Source organism: Pelophylax lessonae (assembly GCF_965119305.1).
Source record: "Pelophylax lessonae genome assembly, chromosome: 3".
Lineage (NCBI taxonomy): Eukaryota > Metazoa > Chordata > Amphibia > Anura > Ranidae > Pelophylax > Pelophylax lessonae.
In genome coordinates, this window is record NC_138770.1 from 569,697,324 (window position 1) to 569,719,025 (window position 21,702).

General features: G+C 45.6%; 1 protein-coding gene across 4 annotated transcripts in view; it reads left to right on the forward strand.

The window, feature by feature from the left end:
- VRK2 (VRK serine/threonine kinase 2) overlaps positions 1 to 21,702 on the forward strand; it is a gene marked incomplete at its 3' end in the record, with an annotated part of 342,168 nt that overhangs the window by 151,730 nt on the left and 168,736 nt on the right. For all 4 annotated transcript variants that reach the window (XM_082251228.1, XM_082251225.1, XM_082251226.1 and 1 more), the window contains exons 4-5: positions 3,328 to 3,397; positions 13,459 to 13,546. In XM_082251228.1, the coding sequence (XP_082107354.1) occupies positions 3,328 to 3,397; positions 13,459 to 13,546 (158 nt within the window). The remainder of the gene's footprint in view (positions 1 to 3,327; positions 3,398 to 13,458; positions 13,547 to 21,702) is intronic.

A 21,702-nucleotide genomic window follows, 5' to 3' on the forward strand; every position in this document is an offset into this window, starting at 1 on the left:
GCCAGAGTGACAACATGTATTTTTGAATAGAAAGCTAACAATCCCATTCCTATATAGGTGGGGAGGAAAGAAAGCCAATAAGGGATTGGTGAATACCCATAATTATCCCTTAAAAACAATTATATGTTAGTTTCCCCTAATCAGCGAATAAGGGCCAGATAAAGCACAGTTACCCCCATCATCTATAAAAAGATTTGGTGAGGTATCAATAAAAAAGTTACCTTTTGCACGGTGTTTAAACAGACTGGATTAGATCAGGTCCTCACAGTGTTCTCAGCAAGCGAACAATGAATTCACTGCTGAGAAGAGGGTATATGTGTGGAGTCAATTGGACTTCACAGCTGTGTATACTTAACTGGCTTGGTTCACTTCTCCCTGTGCTGATTGCCTGATGGGGTCCCTGGTGCGGAGGGGCCGGGCGTTCCTCCGCTCCATTGGCCCGGAGAGCGATACAGCGGAAGTTCGGCCGGCTCCTGCGTTCCACCGGCACGTCACCTAACCCGTCAGCGTGGAACGCAGGCGGGGTATGGTATGCGTCACCGTCTGTAGGTCTCGCGATGCGAGACCTTGACATGACAGAAGACGCAAAATGCGGCTCGCCACTAGGTGGCGGCCGCTTTCCGTGCCGGGTTGTCTGCTTGATAGAGATTCACTGGTGACAAATACCACATTCTTCTGTCCTAGGCGGACAGAGAATGACAGGCATTAAATAAAAAATTGTCTCATTATAACGAAGAAGTATGTTTTGAAGGAAAATTGTATATTATAGCCCCATTGAGGCTATCATCGCCGATCTTTTACTGTCCTTGTAAAAATGCAAGGGAAGAACGAAAGGCATAAATAAAGAGACAAAAATGCAAAGATTTTTCTTATCATTTTGACTTCAACCCTTAAAGGTTCTGGATGAGCGCAGGAGCATCTGTTGAGAGAACAGAAACCAGAAATGGAATTATATGCAAGCATTGAACATAAAATGCATTTGAAAAAATAATGGTATTGCCAATACTGACCCCTATTGATGACAAATTAGGATGACAGGATGGTTCACATTTAGAAATAATATGGGAGTTTGTCAGCAAAGGGGAAGGAGGGCTTATTTCTCCATTCCTCCCGAACTGAAACCTTCTAAGAAAGGTTTAAAGGATACCATCTCGTTTAATCCTGGGGGTTCAGTGGCTTTGAGGAGATAGATCCACCGTAGTTCCATTTGCAGGAGGACCTTGTTCCAGTCTCCTCCTCTGGAACTAGGGTGGATCCTGTCCAAAATCAAAAATTTGATTTTGGGACATTTCCCTGGATGAACAAGTGCCGCATGTCGCCCGAGGGGGAGATCAGGGTCACAGGTCTTAATACTTTTTATGTGTCTGTTGGCACGTTTAAAGAAATCTAATCACAGGAGCTTGCTTTTTTTCAGATTCAAACCCCCTCACGTGAGCTTTCTTTCCTCTGATGCAGTAGCTCAGAGTTTAGCGTAGTACACATGGGCCTGAATGTTGGGTGGCATTGGCCAGGTAATAGAAACCGGCTGACATTGGGCCTGAGTGCACTGGAGCATGACCAAAAAAGGTCTGCCAATCGGCTTCCAGTGAGCGCTTTCAGCTAATGGCTGAGATCGCTGAACCGAGTTCTGATGTCCCCCTGTCAGAACACAAAAGCTAAGCAGGGGAGATTGCTGTACTAACATCTGGTAACGTCTAACAACCGGTAGTGTGTATGAGGCTTTTGAGACCTGTGATGACAAAGAAGAACAGTAATGGCTAGGCCTCTCTTAGCAACATCTTGGGAGTTTTCAGGTCAAGCTTCGCAAGGTATGGAAATGACCTACACCTATAGCAAGAGCATTATTCAACTTTGGTCAAAGCTGCACAGTTTGTTTTTATCTACAGATGCCCCTTATCTGCATAGGAAGTTTTTTGTAATCGTGAAGAAACCCTTTAAAGTTGATTGATTTAAAATAGCTGTACCTGGAAAAAGCAGGTGAATACTTACCTCTTCTGCTGTCTGCTCTGTCCAACAGCATGCCAATGCAAAGAAATCCAAGGGTGAAGTTCTTTCTGAAACCAACACTGGGGTAATCAATCTCCTGTGTCCCCCACTGTACTGCTGTATGTGATGGTTTCTGTTGTGCTCAGTGGTTTCTTCAACAACATAGAGGTTGGTAGGAGGAACCACTGAGTGCGGCAGGGGACACAGGAGAGATCAACACACTCAGAAGTGTTGGTTTAAAAGGAAAGTTCACCCTGTGATTTCTCTGCAACACATGGCAGATTGAGCAGCGGGAAAGGTGGGAACTTTTTTGTACAGTAGGTACACTCTTTAAACTACACAATCACTGTAATACATTTTATTATTGGTATAATCATATTGCATTTTGGCCAGGGCTGGATTTACAAAATGTATTTACCTGGCTGTCTCCAGCTTCAGTATATTCACTTGTTGCTAATGAGGTTGACCTTTACTTTCTCTGTGTGTGGGAGACAAGATGGCAGCACCCAAAGGGGATATAATAGAGTCTTTAGGAACAGACCTAGAGAACGTATTTACTCGTTAATCATGTATTATTGAGTTGTTATGAGTTGAATAGTCCATATCTGCTTTACATTTTTATAGTATATTATACAGTTTTATCAGTGTTGTTTTAGTCTTAGACAGAAGTTTGGAAGTTGTGCTATCCATTTACCTTTTTTGCCTTTTCTGCTACCTAGGCCATGAGATCTCCTATTCATTGCCCCCTGGCCAAGTCTGTTAGGATGCTACACTCTTGACACTTGAGTCTTTATCTGTTTGTTCATTTTACTGTATGCTATGTAGATTTCAGTTATAGAGCATAATGTTTATATTACACTCCTACTGTTCTTTGCTATAATCCATAAAGGATGTTGGAACTCTGTAAGTGATTTAGATAGTTCACTTCAATTCCTTGGGCTAAGCGCTAAATATACAGTTGAAATACCTACCAAGAATCCATTGTTCTGCATTGCCAATTTTTTGATTTACACAGGTCTGCCACAGTGCACAGCCGCCAGACAGGGGACACATTTATTTCCTGGTTTAGCAATGCAGCTACCTATTTTACATGTATGACTTAAAATTGAACAATGTGATCTATGAAACAGTAAAGATGAACCAGCAAGTAAACAAAAAAAGTGGTAAAGTGGTCTTCCTGCTTTTACAGTATGCTATAGGTATGTAAAACCACAACAAAAAACTAAACCTGTATGTCGTATAACTGTGTGTTTTGCTGCTTGTCTGGAATTCCCATTTAATGTCTTAAAAACTGAATTATATTTTTAGACTTTAATCATGTTCCTAATGTTTTAAATCTAGGAGGATCATCAGAATGGACCATTGTTTTGTGAACTGAAATTTTACCAAAGAGCAGCAAAACAAGATGATGGTAAGGAAAGGATAAGTCATCTAAACATTGTAGTGCCATTTGACAATATAGTGCTCTACCTGCACTAGCAACACATATATGCTTTAGGTGTCCTTTTATGAAACAGAGATGAGCAGTGATCCTGCTGATCACAGCTCATTTCCGATCATTCTCAGTTTATGAAACAGAAATGATCGGGGGAGAACATGTTCTCCGCTGATCATCTCTTCACATGGGAATCTGTCATTGACAGACACAGAAACAACCAGGCTATGAAGCTGCGATCCCCGCACTTCACTGGCGATCTGTGCCAGAATTCACACTCCCGGGATCACCAGCCTGGAGCTTGTGAAGCGGGGAGTGAAGACAGAATCGGGGGAGAACTGAGGGGGAAAAAGGAAGATTATGGACTTCCTTCTTCCTCGTTCAGACCCCCCAACACAGTAATCATGTCCCCCTGCCATATTTATGTGTGTGTGTATGTATATATATATATATATACACACACATACATGTAGATATATATTTAATGTGTATATATATATACAATGTATGTGTGTGTGTATTCAGTGTGTATATGTATATATATATATATATATATATATATATAATATTTATGTAAGGGGACTATTATTTATTAACCTCGTGTACTCAGCAGTGATAATTTATCACTGCTTGTTAAAGCGCGCCAGGGATTTTCATACTATTGTAATCTCGCTTTGTCTCACGAGATTACAGACGCCCCATTGACTTCTACACAAATCTCCAAGAAAACCGTTCTCTGATCACCCTGGGCGAACTGAAGTTCTACGATTCATAAAAAGGGTGCCAGATGTGATCATTTTCCCCGGAGAACTGTAGAGAAGCCAACAGAGAAAAAAATTCACCCGTTCATAAAAGTACACCTTAATGTCTTTGCTTGTGCAAGAAATGAAAGAAGATATAAACCCAAAAACAAAAATGTAATACGTTGTAGTTTATTAAACATAGAAAGAAAACTGTGGAATAAGACATTACATAGAACTACAATTATATTTATAAAAAAAAAATATACAAAAAATTCAAATGTCAGCCAGCACCACAGTATGCCTCCCACATATACCCAACCCTCCTTCCCATAGAATGATCAATGTTGTTTATTGCACATGCCCTGCCACAAAAATCATCCCTTCGGGCTTAGAGTGGACCAAAGAGACATGTAAACAATATTTCCCCAAGTCATCTTCCAGAACAGCTTACAAGAGAGAGAGAGGCTCCTCCCACCAGAAACAGAGAACACATGATTCACATTAAGATAAAAAGCCTGGGCAAAGACCCAAACCCTCAGTTTTGGTTTTCTCTGGCCATACATTATCGCAAAGTTGAGCATTTCTTTCTTTTCCTTTAGGCCTTTGGGCTAGGTTGTAGAAGGCTCCCAGGTACACACCTCCTACAACAAGGGCAGTAAATCTGGGGAGATTTGTGTACCCGGGCCCTCAATGGCTTAAATTTTTTTTCCAATCAACCTGGGGGGGGCCCTCTCTCCCTATAGTCTTTGGTGGTTATTTCTATCCTAGGGGGCTTTTCAGGTGGTGAAGCCGCCTGTTAATGGAGGGATGGGGCTCTGGTTAAGATCATTCCTAGCTGCAAGGAGGTTGTGCTGTGATACCTGGCCCGGATGAGCGCATTGTAATAGCATTCCGGGAGTTTCTCCCTTGCTATGCACAAGGCTCAGTGTGAGATGCTAGGGATGACATAATTTACGTCATGTCCACGATAATGCAATTCCACTGAATGTGAGGGGCGGAAGTGGCAGAGAAGCCATCATGGACAAAGGGCAGGTGGTCCAACATGGCACGGGGAAGCGCATGCAGAGCCTTAGATGGCTATTTGTGGCACCAGGAAACCTTTTACCTCTGGGCACTGGCAATCAGAATGAAGGCGGCATCTTCAGAGGCTCTGATCAATAAAGCCAGGAAAGCAATCTGGTCAAAATCATGGCTGGGAGACTTGGCATCCAAATCAAGCTGTGCATTTCCCTTTGCGGAAGAACTGTTGTTTGGCTGGGACCGATCCCAGGCCACAGCACTGATATTACTTTTACAGGAGATGCTGGAGCAAAGGGTAATGAGCCTCATTTCACTGGAACAGAGGGGGGGGGGGGGGTTACTCTAACCTATTTCTGAGGTAAAAGCACTGTCTAATTCTGAACCTCAAACAAGTAAATGCAGTGGTATGGTACAAAATTCAGAAGGGAATCGAAGAACTCAACAAAGGAATTGTTATCCTCAAGAGTATTTATGGTTACCCTAGATTTGAGGAATGCATATCTACATATACCGATCATAGAAAGTAAATACATTTCCTCAGGTTCAAAATGAAGAGTCCAAGAGAAAACCCTCTATTCCCAGGTCAATGCGCTCCTTTTCAGCCTGTCATCAGTTCCAGGTATATTTACCAAAACAGGATACAAATTGTCTTTCACATGGATGACCTATTGAATTTTGCAGACTCAGATATAGAGCTAAGGCAAAATCTGGATTATATGATCAAACACCTTCAAAATCTAGGGTGGCTTATCAACTTGGAGAAGTGTCAGACAAAAAAAGTTAAATTCTTGGGTTGTATGGTACATTTAGTAAATGACAGGCGAAAAAGTGAGTTGCTTATTGCAAGCCGCTATTGAATGCTTACTGGGCTCAGAAACATCAGTTCAGGATCTGATGCGACTTCTAGGGCTGATGATGGCAACTATCCCTGGAGTACAATGGGCACAGCTACACACAAGATGTCTCCTGAACTCTACACTTTCCATCTTTGAGAGCCAGCAAGATTCCTTAGATTTGATGTTGCAAGTTCCGGAAACACTGAAAAAAAACATCAAATTGTCGCTACAGCCAAAAAACCTGCTGGAAGTATGCCTTTGGTCACAACCAAGCCCCCTAAGAATAACAATGAATGCAAGCACATGAGGCTGGGGCACCCACATGGAGCCACACATGCAGAGGGAAGATGGAACAAAACTTGGGCTCGTAGTTCATCTAATTCAAGGGAACAAAGAGCTATTTTGGAGGCACAAACAGCAATCCAGGCATTCTTTAAAGGAAATCATGTTCAAGTGCTTTCAGACAACATAACCATGATGCTCTAAATCGACAAACGGGGGGGGGGGGGGGGACACACAAGATTGAAACATCTCATATGTTAATTGATGATGTGTGGAAAAAAAACCTTTTGACCATCTTGGCAGTTCATCTAAAAAGAGAACTAAATTCCTTAGCGGATCTCCTGAGCAGGAAAAAGATTATATGAACAGAGCCTGAACAAGAAAGTTTCAGTCAGATCACAGAAAGTCGTACGATCCTTGAGGTGCCCATTTTACATCCCCAAGTGAACAAGAAGACAGGGAAAAATTTTTTCTCTACATGGATGGAAATGGATGCTTACTAGAGTTGAGCGGACACCTGGATATCCGTGTTCGGCGGGTTCTGCCGAACTTGAAAAAAAAGTCTGGGTCCGTGTCCCGGACTTTTTCCGAACTTTACCCGGACAACGAAAACCCCATTGAAGTCAATGGGGACCCCGAACTTTCAGGAACTAAAATGGCTCTAAAACACCAATGGAAAGGGCTAGAGTGCTGCAAATGGCAGCAAAACGTAGTTAAGAGCATGGCAAGTGCTCTGCAAACAAATGTGGATAGGGAAATAACTTAAAACAACAAAAAAAAACAGAAAAATAAAACAATTTTCTTCATCTGTGAAGGACGAGGCCCATATGGAGTAGGAGGGAGGTTGAGGTGGCGGTGGATGTGGCGGTGTAGGTGGAAGCGGCGGTGGAGGGGGACGAGGTAGCCAACACTGCTTTTTTTCCAGTCATTTTAAATTAGGGTACACCCCAAAAGAGTGAGAAAGATCAAAAATATAACAATGGCTGGGTAAGGTCGGTATCCATCTCTATTCTGCACAAGGTACGGAAAAGTCCTGTGGGATCCATGCCTGGTTCATTTTAATGAACGTGAGCTTGTCCACGTTGTCTCTGGACAGGCGGCTGCGCTTTTCTGTGATAAAGCCCCCAGCCGTGCTAAATACACGTTCAGATAATACACTGGCTGCAGGGCACGCCAGCACCTCCAAGGCGTAAAGGGCAAGCTCAGGCCATGTGCCCAATTTGGAGACCCAGAAGTTGAAGGGGGCAGACCCATCATTCACTACATGTAGGCGTGTGCACACATACTGTTCCACCATGTTGGTGAAATGCTGCCTCCTGCTAAGACGTTCCATATGAGCTGCTGGTGCTGCTGTTTGTTGTGTCGTGCTGACAAAGCTTTTCCACATTTCGGCCATGCTAACCCTGCCTTCTGAGGTGCTGGCGGTGCCCTGGTTGCGTTGGCGACCTCTTCCTCCTCCTCCTCGGCCTTGTGCTTCCACTGTGGCCCCTCTGTCAGGTGGGAATGCCAGCAGCATCGCGTCTACCAGCGTGCGCTTGTACTCGCGCATCTTGCGATCACGCTCCAGTGAGTGAATTAAGGACGGTACGTTGTCCTTGTAACGGGGATCCAGCAGCGTGGCCACCCAGTAATCAGCACAAGTTAGAATGTGGGCAACTCGGCGGTCGTTGTGGAGACACTGCAGCATGTAATCGCTCATGTGTGCCAGGTTGCCCAGAGGCAACGAAAGGCTGTCCTCTGTGTGAGGTGTATCGTCTGTGTCCTCTGTATCCCCCCAGCCACGCACCAGTGATGGCCATGAGCTGGCCTGGGTGCCACCCTGCTGTGAACATGGTTCCATCTCCTCCTCCATCTCCTCCTCCTCATCCTCCAGAACTGTGCCCCTGCTGGACAATTGTGTACCTGGCGTTTGTGGGTGCAGGAACCCACCCTCGGAGCCACTTGTGAATGACTGCCCTGAAAGCCTTGGAAATTATCCCTGTTCCTCCTCCTCCTCCTCCTCCTGTGCCACATCCTCTTCCATCATCGCCCGAATCATTTTTTCAAGGAGGCATAGAAGTGGGATAGTTAAGCTGACAACAACGGCGTCATCGGCACTGGCCATGTTGGTGGAGTACTCAAAACAGCGCAACAAGGCACACAGGTCTCGCATGGAGGCCCAGTTATTGGTGGTGAAGTGGTGCTGTTCCGCAGAGCGACTCACGCATGCGTGCTGCAGCTGAAACTTCACTATGGCCTGCTGCTGCTCGCACAGTCTTTCCAGCATGTGCAAGGTGGAGTTCCACCTTGTGGGCACGTCACATATGAGGCGGTGAGCGGGAAGGCCGAAGTTACGCTGCAGCGCTGACAGGCGAGCAGCAGCAGGATGAGAACGCCGAAAGTGCGCACATACGGCCTGCACTTTCTGCAGCAGCTCTGACATATCGGGGTAATTTTTAAGGAACCTCTGCACCACCAAATTCAGCACATGTGCCAGGCAAGGGATGTGCGTCAAACCGGCTAGGCCCAGAGCTGCTATGAGATTTCGCCCGTTATCGCACACCACCAGGCCGGGCTTGAGGCTCGCTGGCAGCAACCACTCATCGGTCTGCTGTTCCATGCTCCTCCACGACTCCTGCGCGGTGTGTGGTTTTTCCCCCAAACAGGCAAGTTTTAAAACTGCCTGCTGTTGTTTACCCCTGGCTGTGCTGAAGTTGGTGAAGGTGTTACGCTGACCGGATGAGGAGGCGGTAGAGGATGAGGAAGCGGAGTAAGAGGAGTTAGGAACAGGAGGCAAACTGAAGCGCCCTGCAATCCTCGGTGGTGGAAGGACATGCGCCAAATTGCTATCCGCCTCAGGCCCATCCGCCTCTGCATTTACCCAGTGTGCTGTTAGGGAGATATAACGCCCCTGACCGTGCTTACTGGTCCACGTATCGGTAGTTAGGTGGACCTTGGCACAGATGTCGTTGCGCAGTGCACACCTGATTTTTTTCCCCCACTTGGTTGTGCAGGGAAGGGATGGCTTGCCCTGAAAAATAGTGGCGGCTGGGCATGACGTACTGTGGGACAGCCACCGACATAAGGCTTTTAAAACTGTGCGTCTCCACCAGACGGAATGACAGCATTTCAAAGGCCAAGAATTTTGAAATGCTGGCATTCAGGGCCAGGGATCGCGGGTGGGTAGAGGGGTACTTCCTCTTCCTCTGAAGTATTTGGGAGATGGAAAGCTGAACGCTTCCACGGGACATTGTGGAGATGGTTGGTGACCCAGGTGTGGTGTTGCTGATAGATCGTCTGTTTGCGGGGTGGCAGGGGCCGGTATCACTACAGAGGTGGATGAAGAGGCCGAGACTGCAGCAGAAGAGGAAGCAGGAGGAGCCAGAGACCTTTCTTGGTTTTGAAGGTGTCTACTCCACTGCAGCTCATGCTTTTCACTTAGATGCCTGATCATGCAGGTTGTGCTCAGGTTGAGAAGGTTTATGCCTAGCTTCAGGCTCTGATTGCACAGGGTGCAAACCACTCGTATCCTGTCATCAGCACATTTTCTGAAGAACTTCCACGCTAGAGAACTCCTTTGAGCTGGCTTTGGTGTGCTCGGTCCCTTGCTGCATTGGGCAGTAGCAGGCGTAGTGTCTAGGGCATGGCCGCTCCGCTTCTGCACCCTGCTCCCTCTTCTGCTGTGCTGGTGGCTCTGTGCGACCACCGCCTCTTCCTCCAAACTACTCAGGTCACCTGCATGACCTTCATTCCATGTGGGGTCGAGGACCTCATCGTCCTCCACATCATCTTCCACCCAGTCTTCACCCCTGCCCTCCTTGTCGGTCTCCACAATTCTGAGTGCCGCAGCAGTTGGCACCTGCGTTTCGTCATCATCTGAGATGTGCTGCGATGGTCCTTCCATGTACTCATCTTGAGAAATAAGTGGTTGGGCATCGCTGCACTCAATCTCTTCCACTTCTGGGGCAGGGCTAGGTGGATGGCCCTGGGAAACCCTGCTGACAGAGTCATCAAAAAGAAGAAGAGACTGCTGCATTACTTGGGGCTCAGACTGCTTGCCTGATTTGCAAGGGGGTGAGGTGAAAGACGGTTGGACATCGGCTGCAGGTGCCCACTCTGACCTTTCTGCAGTAGACTGGTTTGCTGCTGACAGTGCCTCCAGTTCCTTCACATTGTCTCCCACCCAATCTACTATCGCCTCTACTTGTTCTGGCCTCAACACTTGTAGAGGCGCATGATGCCCTACCAAATACTGCTGCAGGTTCTGTTGCCTACTCACACTTGAGGAAGGTGTTTCACTTGTGCGTGTAGCTGGCACAGATCGACCACGCCCTCTCCTTGCAACAGGAGCTCTACCAGCAGCACCACGGCCCCTATTTGACGGTCTCCTCATATTTCTGTAATTTATGATCTTGCCCTAGAAAGGTGTTTATTGAATAGCGGAACAAAACAACAACAGTATCGCACGGGTGTATCTCACAGTCAAATATGCAAACTATGCCGCAATTTAATTTTTTTTACCCCAAAAGGGTGTTTATTAAATAGCGCAGTAGAAAAACAGTATACAAATACAAAGGGTGTATCTCACAGTCAAATATGCAAAGCATGCCGCAATTTTATTTTTTTCACCCCAAAAGGGTGTATATTGAATAGCGGAATAGAAAAAAGGATATAAAACAGTGTATCTCACACGTACAAACACAGACTAGGCCCCGATTATAATTTTTTGTACCCTAAAGGCAGGATGAGGAAGAGGAGAAGGAGGAGTTTGGAACAGGAGGCAAACTGAAGCGCCCTGCAATCCTCGGCGGTGGAAGGAGATGCGCCAAACAAATTTAAAAAGGTGTATCTCACACGTACCGATACAGACTATGCCATAATTTAATTTTTTACACTCCAAAAGGGTGTATATTGAATAGCGGAATAGAACATTTTTTATAAAACGGTGTATCTCACACGTACAAACACAGACTAGGCCCTGATTACAATTTTTAGTACCCTAAAGGCAGGATGAGGATGAGGAGTAGGAGGAGTTCGGAACAGGCAGGAGGCAAACTGAAGCACCCTGCAATCCTCGGCGGTGGAAGATGAGCGCCCCAAAAATTTGAAAGGTGTATCTCACACGTACCGATACAGACTATGCCGCAATTTAATTTTTTTTACCCCCAAAAGGGTGTAGATTGAATAGCGGAATAGAAAAAAGTATAAAAAATTGGTGATTTTTCAATAGCACATGTGAACACAGCAGTGTCTTATGTTTTATGTCACGGTCAGCTCAGCAGCAGGCTATGAAGGGAAAAAAAAAATTCCCCTTTAACTTTGCTTTTATAATCTGCTATTTAAAAATTACAATCTGTAGTAAAATATAGCTGAACGCTGCACACAACAGACTGATAAAAATATATTTTTTTCTCCCTCCTCCTCAGTGAGGGCAAAAAGATCGTTCACTGCACCACCCCCCACACAGCAAAATCGATGTAGATCGCTAACGGATGATTGTTCTGTCCCTGCCTAATCTCTCCAGCCTGTCCCTAAAATGCTCAAATATCTTTCCCTGCCTACACTCCGACCTGTCCCTGCATTCTTTTCGGGCACAATTTTTCACTGTCGCTAATCAGCAGCAGCCAGCACGTATGATGTGTGCCCCCTCCCTGCACTACAGCAGAATGACGCACCCCGCTGGGTCTCTCAAACTTATAAAGACATGGGTCACATGCTTCAGATGGCCAATCACAGCTACTAATACATTTGTAGGCATGGCTGGGATGGCTTAAGGCACACCGGTTAAACGCTTGTTGATTGGCTGTTGAAAGCCCGCCATTAAAAGCGCGCCATTACTTACAAAACAGGAAATAAAATTACCGAACACGGATTTTAAACCCGAACATACAGTAAAGTGTTCGGGTCCGTGTCCAGGTAGCAAAAATCCAATTATCCGGTACGGACCTGAATAATACAGTCCGTGTTCGCTCAACACTAATGCTTACTTGATCACACCCTTGAAGCGAGAGCTCATATATTCCTTTTCCCATTTTCATTGATTTTAAGGGTCATTCAGCAAATAAAATCATCCTCTACAAAGGTGATACTATTAGCACCTTTTTTGGCCCAAAAGGGCATGATTCACGGGGTTGCACAAACTGAACATTGTGAAACCTTGGAAGCTGTCATGCAGACCATACATCAGGGATCAGCGATGCATCTGTTTATAGACCAACTTTCTCTGACAGCCTGGCTTCTGAAAGGAAATTTTAAAAGCAAAAGGATTATTGGAAAAGGTGATCAATACGATTATGGATAGTAGGAAGAAATCCACTAACATCATTTATGTGAAGATTTGGAAAAATATTTCTAGTTGCAGAAAACTCAATAACCATATAGATGGACCAGCTGTTCTGGCAGTCCTTGAGTTCCTATAGGAAGGCACAGATCTCAGTTTGGTGCCTAAAAAAGAAGGTACATGTGGTGGCCTTGTCAAGTTTTTAGAGTTGGACTTCATAGAAGAGTGTCTTTTAAAAGGGTTCCTGACCACCATAGCCATAGACCATGGTCAGGAATTTTTGATGATATTCGATTTCCATAGATGATAATGCCTTCTTTTTGTGGAGATCTGAAGAATGTGAATAATTTAACAAAACTGGTGTTAGAAGATGCTTACTAGCATACATTAAACACCTTAAAGAATGGAGAATATTCACCAACATGTTCATCCTTGTCTCTGGCCCTAAAAAAGGCATGGGGCCTCAAAAAGCACAATTGCTCCATGAGGCCAGCTCTAGATGTCGAAGCTCATTCCATCAGGGCGCCTTAGCCAGATCATGGGTAGAAAGGGCTGGAGCATCACCAAACCAAATCTTCATAGCAATCAGTACTTCTGTATTTGCTAAAATGTTCTTAGCCTGGAAAAAAAAATGCAACAACCACATCTGAGGACTGGTCAACTGCTATATCTATATGTTACAATTTTTGGGATTAGATTTAATTTAGGGCCATTTCTTTCTGCTTCTTTCTTTGCATTCAGAGATTTTTTTTTTTAAATATTGCTTGATAATGTATTTTAGACAATAAAAAAAGAAAATGAAGCAAAAAAAAAAAAAAATAAAAAATGTAAATATATATATATTGTGGTGCATATACACAGGTATGTAATTATTCAACTTAATTTGTTTGATTTTAGTTATGAAATGGATTCAGAGCCACAAAATGGATTATTTAGGAATTCCTAAATACTGGGGATCTGGGGAAACAACATTCAATTCAAAAAGGTAAGCATGTTGTGCTGGCAGGGAGGTGCAGTGTTCAGTCACCCAGTAGATTCTATGGGGTCATCTCCGTTCATTAAACCTCCAGATGCTGAAGTGAGAACACTGGCATTTTAATTGGTGAAGACACAGATGTTTTCTCAGGCTATTTATGAGCTAAAGCAAAGCTAAAACTAACAATATATGCAAAAATGATTTCGGGCTACAGCATTTAACTAAGAGCCTGTGTAAGAACACATTATTAGCATATAGTTGGCTACAAAGAGATTATTTTATTCTAACAGAGACACCATTTTTAAATAATAGAGCTTTGTTGGAATATATGTTTAATGACATAATCCTCACCATGTCTAATCTATAAAATGTAAATGGTCGGTCCATCTAAAATTTATATTGCAGTTATTGGGAAGTGGTATATATTTTATATATATATATATATATATATATATATTTTTTTTTTTCCTTTTTTAAACTGAACATTTTTCCTTTTGTTGTTTTTTCTTCTACAATCAAGTCTGTTCCTGTGAGAACTACAATCAACTGCCGGACTGGGTGATGCAGATCCTTATGGTCTCCCTAGTCTGGCCAGTGAGCGCGTGCAGAACACGCTCCACAGGACAGGGGGCTGGCCTGCGAGTAAAATACCTCGCAAGGACACACACGACCTGGTCGCAGCCGGAGTCACAGTGTACTTCTGGCTCGCAGCACCCCACGTTTCAAGATGGGGAGGTGATCTGTCCGGAGTGGTCCCGCCCGCTTCCAAAGGTGTGGTGAGAAGTGTCCCCTCTCTCCCTTAGGAAAACTTGGGGTGGACGCTGGCCCCTACCCGGGTCGGTAGGCCCCCCATAGGTCCTTCCTACCCAGATGCAACACACACCCCTTCACTAGCAGGGTTGCCCCTGCACTAGCATCCCCCCTACTCCAATTCCGGGATGAGGGAGAAATGTTACTGTTATAAACTGTTGAATTATTTCTCTCTGTGGTGTTAGTGAGCTGTGGCTGGAGGTGGGGAGGGGGAGAGCACGCTGACGGCAGCTCCACTTGCCATTTTGTGTGGAATTTGTCTTAAGAGGGGTCTTGTATAGACCCCCTTTGCTGCTGACAGTAACTCAGGGGTCCCTGTGGGCCCCGGAAATTGCGCGCCTTGCCGCATGGTGCCACCATTTTCTAGTGCCAGCATACAGGGGATAGGGCGGCCATGTTTTTTGGAGTTCCTATACTGTATAGTGGCAGCCATTTTCTTGAAGCCAGAAGGGAGCGGTGCTCCGCGGTGGGCCTCTAGTGACAGCTCAGCTGTTTTCTCTTCCCTTTTGATCGGTGTGCAGCAGGCTGTTGGCGCTTCTATCTCCCTATAAGTCGTTTGGGGGTGAGTTCCTGGGGCGGTATATCTCCCTTTTTCTGCTATTACAGTGCTGCTGGGACCTGTAGTGCCACCGGTGCAGTGTTGGGGTTTCGTTTTTTCACTGCATTTTTTACAGTTTTTACATTACTTTTGCTGGCGGTCCCCAAGGTACCATAGAGCCCCTAGAACATGTCACCACTCTCAGAAGCTGGGTCTCAGTCTGCCCTAATGGTCATGACGGCGGTCCTGCAGTCATTGGTGTCAAAAGTGGATATAGCTCTTCAAAAGAGATCTAGTAAAAAGCGCTCTCTGCCTTCACCTGCTTCCTTTGCTTCCTCAGACTCTGAGGCATTTGAATGCTTTTTTGAATGCTTTCAAAACTTGGCATTTTGAATGCTTTTCAGTACCGAGGAGGGGTTTAGACCCCCAGATCCCTCCACAAGAAGTACCTTTAGAAACAAAAATGTTTTTACATGTCCGAAAATGGGGGGGGGGGGGGATTTGCGTGGCCGAGCAGGGCATGTGAGCGGACGCGCATCACAAGGCTCCCGCACATCATCCTGTCACCGATACTTCCTCCGGTTGCTTACCTGCTGATACCTGCCGCAACTATCTTTCTTACCTCGCGGGGATTCGCCCGCTACGTTCCGCGCTTCGATCCGAGTCATGATGACCCGGAAAAACCAGGAAGATGGTGCGGCCCTGGAGGCCCAACATGGTGCCGCGGCTGCCGCGCTGAAGGGGATGCCGAGCACTGTGGACAAGGGGAATGATCAGGGCGGTAAGGAGGGCACTAAAGATATGTTGTACTATGCACAGAAGCTTACGTATGCCCAGGTGACCTGTGCCCCTGATGGAGGGGGGGAGGATGGCGCTGCTGTGTTACAAATGGAAGCGGGCCTGGATGCTGATCCTGCTGTTACTGCAGCCCCTGAGGGCATGGACACGGGGGTTGAGGGGGACTGGCAGCGTTGCAGCAGTGCACAGCCTCCATTAATACGGTGAAGGACAGACTGGCGGGGCTCACAGAGGAGGTTTCCCTGCTGTGACATGACCTTCAAAAAATGCGGGAACGCACCACAGCAGTTGAAGGCCGCATCAGTGAAGTGGAAGATAGATTGCCCTCTATTATTACTGAGGCCCGTGCGACCACATCCCTGGCCATGGCCATTAAAGACAAAACAGATGATATTGAAAATCGCCTCACGCGCAACAATATCAGAATTGTGGGGCTTCCTGAGAAGGTGGAGGGTAGGGACTCCCACAGAGTTCATTGAGAACTGGCTACTGGAGATGTTTGGCAGGGAGGCCTTCTCCCCTTTATTTGCTGTGGAGTGGGCATATCGCACTCCTATGCGGGCTATTCCTGGCAATGCGCCCCGTCCGGTGCTGGCACGTCTGTTGCATTACTGGGACCGTGAAAAGGCCCTGAGGCTGGCTAGGGAAAAGGCGGTGCTTACATGTCCGAAAGTATCGGCCGATACTGATATCCGATGACCAAAATATTGGTATCGGCATTAAAAAAACGATATTGGTTAATCACTACTATACACCACCACAATGGATTTGAAATTAAACAAACAAAATATGCTTTAACTGCAGACTTTCAGCTTTAATTTGAGGGTAGGGTGATCAGGTGAACGGTGTAGGAATTACAAGAGTTTGCATATGTGCCTCCCACTTTTTAAGGGACCAAAAGTAATGGAACAATTGGCTGCTCAGCTATTCCATGGCCAGGTGTTTGTTATTCCCTCGTTATCCCATTTACAAGGAGCACATAAAAGGTTCAGAGCCCATTCACACTAGCGCGACTTGTGAGGCAACTTGTGTTGCCCCAGGTAGCTTGACATAACAAAAGCAATGTTAATCAATCAGTGCCGTCTTAATTGGCACTACTGAAGTTGCTCCGACTTCAGAAAAGGGTCCTGTACTACTTTGAGGCGACCTGTGATCCGACTGTCCCATATACTTTAATGGGAGTCGCCTCCTTATCTTAATTGACACGACTTGTTATCAGACTTTCCAGGAAGAAGAAAGAGATTAGCCAGGCATTCCCCACAGACAAAGTCGCCTGTCTCTTCAAAGTAGTGCACAAGTCTCTTCCAAGTCTCTTCCAAGTCTCTTCCAAGTCTCTTCCAAGTCTCTTCCAAGTCTCTAAACAAGTCTCTAAACAAGTCTCTTCAAGTCACGGGGCGACTTTCTGGTAGTGTGAACCAGCTCTTAGTGTTCATTTCAATGTGCTATTTGCATTTGGAACCTGTTGCTGTCAACTCTCAATATGAGATCCAAAGAGCTGTCACTATCAGTGAAGCAAGCCATCATTAGGCTGAAAAAAACAAAACAAACAAACCCATCGGAGAGATAGCAAAAACATTAGGTATGGCCAAATCAACTGTTTGGAACATCCTTAAAAAGAAAGAAATCAACGGTGCGCTCAGCAACACCAAAAGACCCGGAAGACCACGGAAAACAACTGTGGTGGATGACCGAAGAATTCTTTCCCTGGTGATAAAAACACCCTTCACAACAGTTGGCCAGATCAAGAACACACTCCAGGAGGTAGATATATGTATATAGATAGAAAGAGCTGCACTTATTGATACTACTTGATATGTAATCAAATAGGTGTAAATAGTAGACCAGGTATAGATCATTTAATAAATAACAGTCATTAAGTCCCCGTTCACACTAAGGCGACCTGTGAGGCGACCTGGTCGCCTCACAGGTCGCCTTCCATAGGGAAGCTGTGGACCCGTTCTAATAGGAGCGACACAAGTCGCTCTGACTTAGAAAAAGGGTCCGGAGCTTCTTTGGGGCGACCCGGAGGCGACCGCCATAGACTTCAATGTTATGAAGTCCGTGGCGGCCGCTCCGAGGTCGCGGCCACGCTGCTCGCACCGCGACCTCGGAGGTCGCCCCCCCAAGTCGGATCGCGGCAATGTGAACGGGGCCTAAAGGTTCATCAGACGATAATGAACCAAAATATGTCATTCAAAATAAATATCAATCATTAAATGTCCATCAGACGTAAATGTCCCAATAGGCTATTGGTGAGCAAGCAAAGAGTGTCCAGTGTAGAAAGGAATCCTCCACCTTGTCTATGTGTCTAAAACCACATCGTGCTGCATGCAAAGGGCTCACACCAGGCTTACCAGAGCTTAGTATATTGTAGGCATATCTCAGCAATAGATCCACTCAAGAGACTGACACCTCTTCCCAGCTGATCCCATAAGAACTTTTAGCGCAGCAGGAAGCTACACTGTGCACCAACACCACTGGAGATCGTATGCAGCAACACCATACAGATCCTAGCTCGACTTCTCACAGATCAGTAAGTCCGTAACAGCAGTCCTTTGGGGAATACAGTGTCAGGTGAAGGGATGATTCCGTGCTCCACAGGCAGCTCACAGCCACCTTCTTAGTATATCCACTAATGCTGTTTCAGACAGCATGCAGCCTGTTGTGCTGTTCTGTCCATATCATGTGATCCAGCAGGTGGACAATGAATTCCACATCAGTGTGTGGCTGATACACAAATTTTTTTTTTTGGTAGATATATGTTTTTAAAAGTCAACAATCAAGAGAAGACTTTACCAGAGTGAATACAGAGGGTTCACCACAAGATGTAAACCATTGGTGAGCCTCAAAAACAGGAAGGCCAGATTAGAGTTTGCCAAACAACATCTAAAAAAGCCTTCACAGTTCTGGAACAACATCCTATGGACAGATGAGACCAAGATCAACTTGTACCAGAGTGATGAGAAGGAAAGGAACTGCTTATGATCCAAAGCATACCACCTCATCAGTGAACCATGGTGGTGGTAGTGTCATGGGGTGGGCATGTATTGCTGCCAATGGAACTGGTTCTCTTGTATTTATTGATGATGTCACTGCTGACAAAAGCAGCAGGATGAATTCTAAAGTGTTTCGGGTAATATTATCTGCTCATATTCAGCCAAATGCTTCAGCACTCATTTGACGGCGTTTCACAGTGCAGATGGACAATGACCCGAAGCATACTGCAAAAGCAACCAAAGAGTTTTTTATTGAAAAGAAGTGGAATGTTCTGCAATGGCCAAGTCAACCACCTGACCTGAATCCGGTTGAGCATGCATTTCACTTGCTGAAGACAAAACTGAAGGGAAAATGTCCCACGAACAAGCAGGAACTGAAGACAGTTGCAGTAGAGGCCTGGCAGAGCATCACCAGGGATGAAATCCAGCGTCTGGTGATGTCTATGAGTTCCAGACTTCAGGCTGTAATTGACTGCAAAGGATTTGCAGCGAGTATTAAAAAGTGAAAGTTTGAATTATGATTGTTTAATCTGTCCCATTACTTTTGGTCCCTTAAAAAGTGGGAGGCACATATACAAACTGTTTTTATTCCTACACCGTTCACCTGATTTGGATGTAAATACCCTCAAATTAAAGTCTGCAGTTAAAGCACGTATTGTTTGTTCCATTTCAAATCCATTGTGGTGGTGTATAGAGCCAAAAAATAAGAATTATCAAAGTCCCAGTATTTATGGACCTGACTGTATGTCAGGTATCAGCGTTTTCTTCACTTTGCCATAGGCGAGGAGCACTATCAATTCGTGAGGTTACGTTTTGGTCTCGCCCCAGCTCCTAGGGTGTTCACAAAAGTGTTTTCCCCCCTTACTCAGAGAGAGGGCATCTCGGTACTGGGGTACCTGGATGATCTCCTTCTGAGAGGAGTCTCCGTCTGTCCTGAAGGAAGATCTGGACATCCCAGTGCGGACTCTGAATTTTCAGAAATCAGCTCTGACTCCATCCAACAAGTTGGACTACCTGGGTCTGACTCTGGATTCAGCCTCAGCCCGAGTGTTTCTTCCAGAAAAAAAGCTGCTGAAAATGGAGCAGGTGATTCAGCTCTGGTTATCCAACCGCCGATCATCTCTCAGGACTTGCATGCAAGTGCTGGGCCTGATGGTCTCCCCCTTCAAGGCAGTTCCTTTTGCTCATTTTCATACCAGACCTCTGCAAAAAGAGATTTTAGCAAAATGGGACACAAATCTATGGTCCCTGGACAATCTTATCCTGTTGGTACGAGGGAATCCCTAATTTGGTGGCTTCGCTCCCCTGCGCTTCAACAGGGAAAGTCTTTCCTTCCCCTGCACTGGATGTAGTCTCCACAGATGCCAGCCTGTTCGGATGGGGAGGTGTCCTGGGCATGGAATCAGCCCAGGGCGTCTGGTCTCGGGAGGACTCTAGTCTGACGATCAACATCCTGGAAATTCGGACGATCAGGCTTTGCCTGGCTCAGTGGACGGTTCGTCTGAAGGGGTGTCGGGTAAGCATTAAAGCCGTGGCATATGTCAATCATCAAGGGGGCACCAAAAGTGCCCTAGCGACCAAAGAAGTGGCTAGTATCCTGAGGTGGTCAGAACGATATGTTCCAGCCCTCTCTTCTGTGCATTTTCCAGTAAAATTGGCAGGCAGATTACCTCAGTCTGCAGGCCTTGAGTCCTGGTGAATGGTCCCTCCTCCTGGAGGTGTTTCATCAACTGTGTCTCCGGGGGGGGACCCTGAAGTGGACCGGTTAGCCTCGCACATCAACCTAAAGGTTCCGAGGTTTCTGGCAAGGTCCTGAGACCCTCTGGCAGACGCTCTGGTGGCTCCGGTCAGTATGTCCTAATATATGCTTTTTCTCCTCTACAGCTTCTGCTGAGACTTCTGTGCAGAAGGGATTCCAGTTATTCTGGTGGCCCCAGACTAGCCTCGCCGGTCTTGGTACGCAGGCCTGGTAAGCCTGATAGCCGATGCTCCATGGCGACTTTCTCTCAGAGAAGGGCTCTTGTCCGTTGGTGGAGCTGAGGATATAAGCATGGACCATTTTGATATTTGGTTCTGGATGGATTCTCCTAAAGATTGTGAAAAGAGACCATAGATGTACGAGATGCCTATTGAGTTGGTTGTTATTTAATTCATAGAATTTTAGCAGATGGGGTAAGAATTCATCTTGTGCAGCCGAGTGTATTTTAGAAAGCTGTGATCTGATCCTAAAAGTAAACCTAGACCGATCTAGGAGAAAGGCCATATGTGGTTTGAAGATTTGCAAAGGACCTTAAGTTTGATGAAGCAAAAAGGTGGTTCCCTATGGTACGTAGGCCTGCCTCTCTCCAAAGCTGTATTTGCAGATCAGGGAGTATAAGTGCAACAGTTTCAATTGGTAAATATGTTAGGATGCTGTGATGTATACCCTTCAACATCTGAGGGATAGCAGTCCAAGATCTCAAGGAGGCTGTTACGGTATCCAATGGGAAGTGCCTAGGAGTAGGAGCTAAAAGTGATGCACCAAGGAACATTTTCAGGTTAATACCACTGATTCTATTTGTTTCCAGCTTGAGTGAGTGGATGGATTCCACCAAAGTTTAAGTTGTTCAAGCACAACTGCTCTGTAGTATAAATGTACCTTGGGGATCCCCAGTCATCCCATCCAAATTGGAGTCATCGAATTGGCTCTCTTTATCCTGGAACACTTCTGTTGCCATATAAAGGGATTGAGCACTGGAGAGTCCTTATTTGTGCAGGTAGAAATGGTACCAGTAAAGTGCGAAAGATATATAAAATGTGTGGAAGCATAAACATCTTGATGAGCAATTTTGCCAGCCCATGATACAAAGGGATAATGTAGGTCTTTGAAGTTTTTCTACGAGGTCTGCTAGATTTGAGCGTAGAAGGTTTTTACTGGGTGAGGTCAGGCAGATTCCCAGGTAGGAAAGAGATGAGTCTTTTGACAATGAAAATGGTGAGTGATTTATGATATTTTGTCAGGTATGTTTGTCTAAGCCTATTGC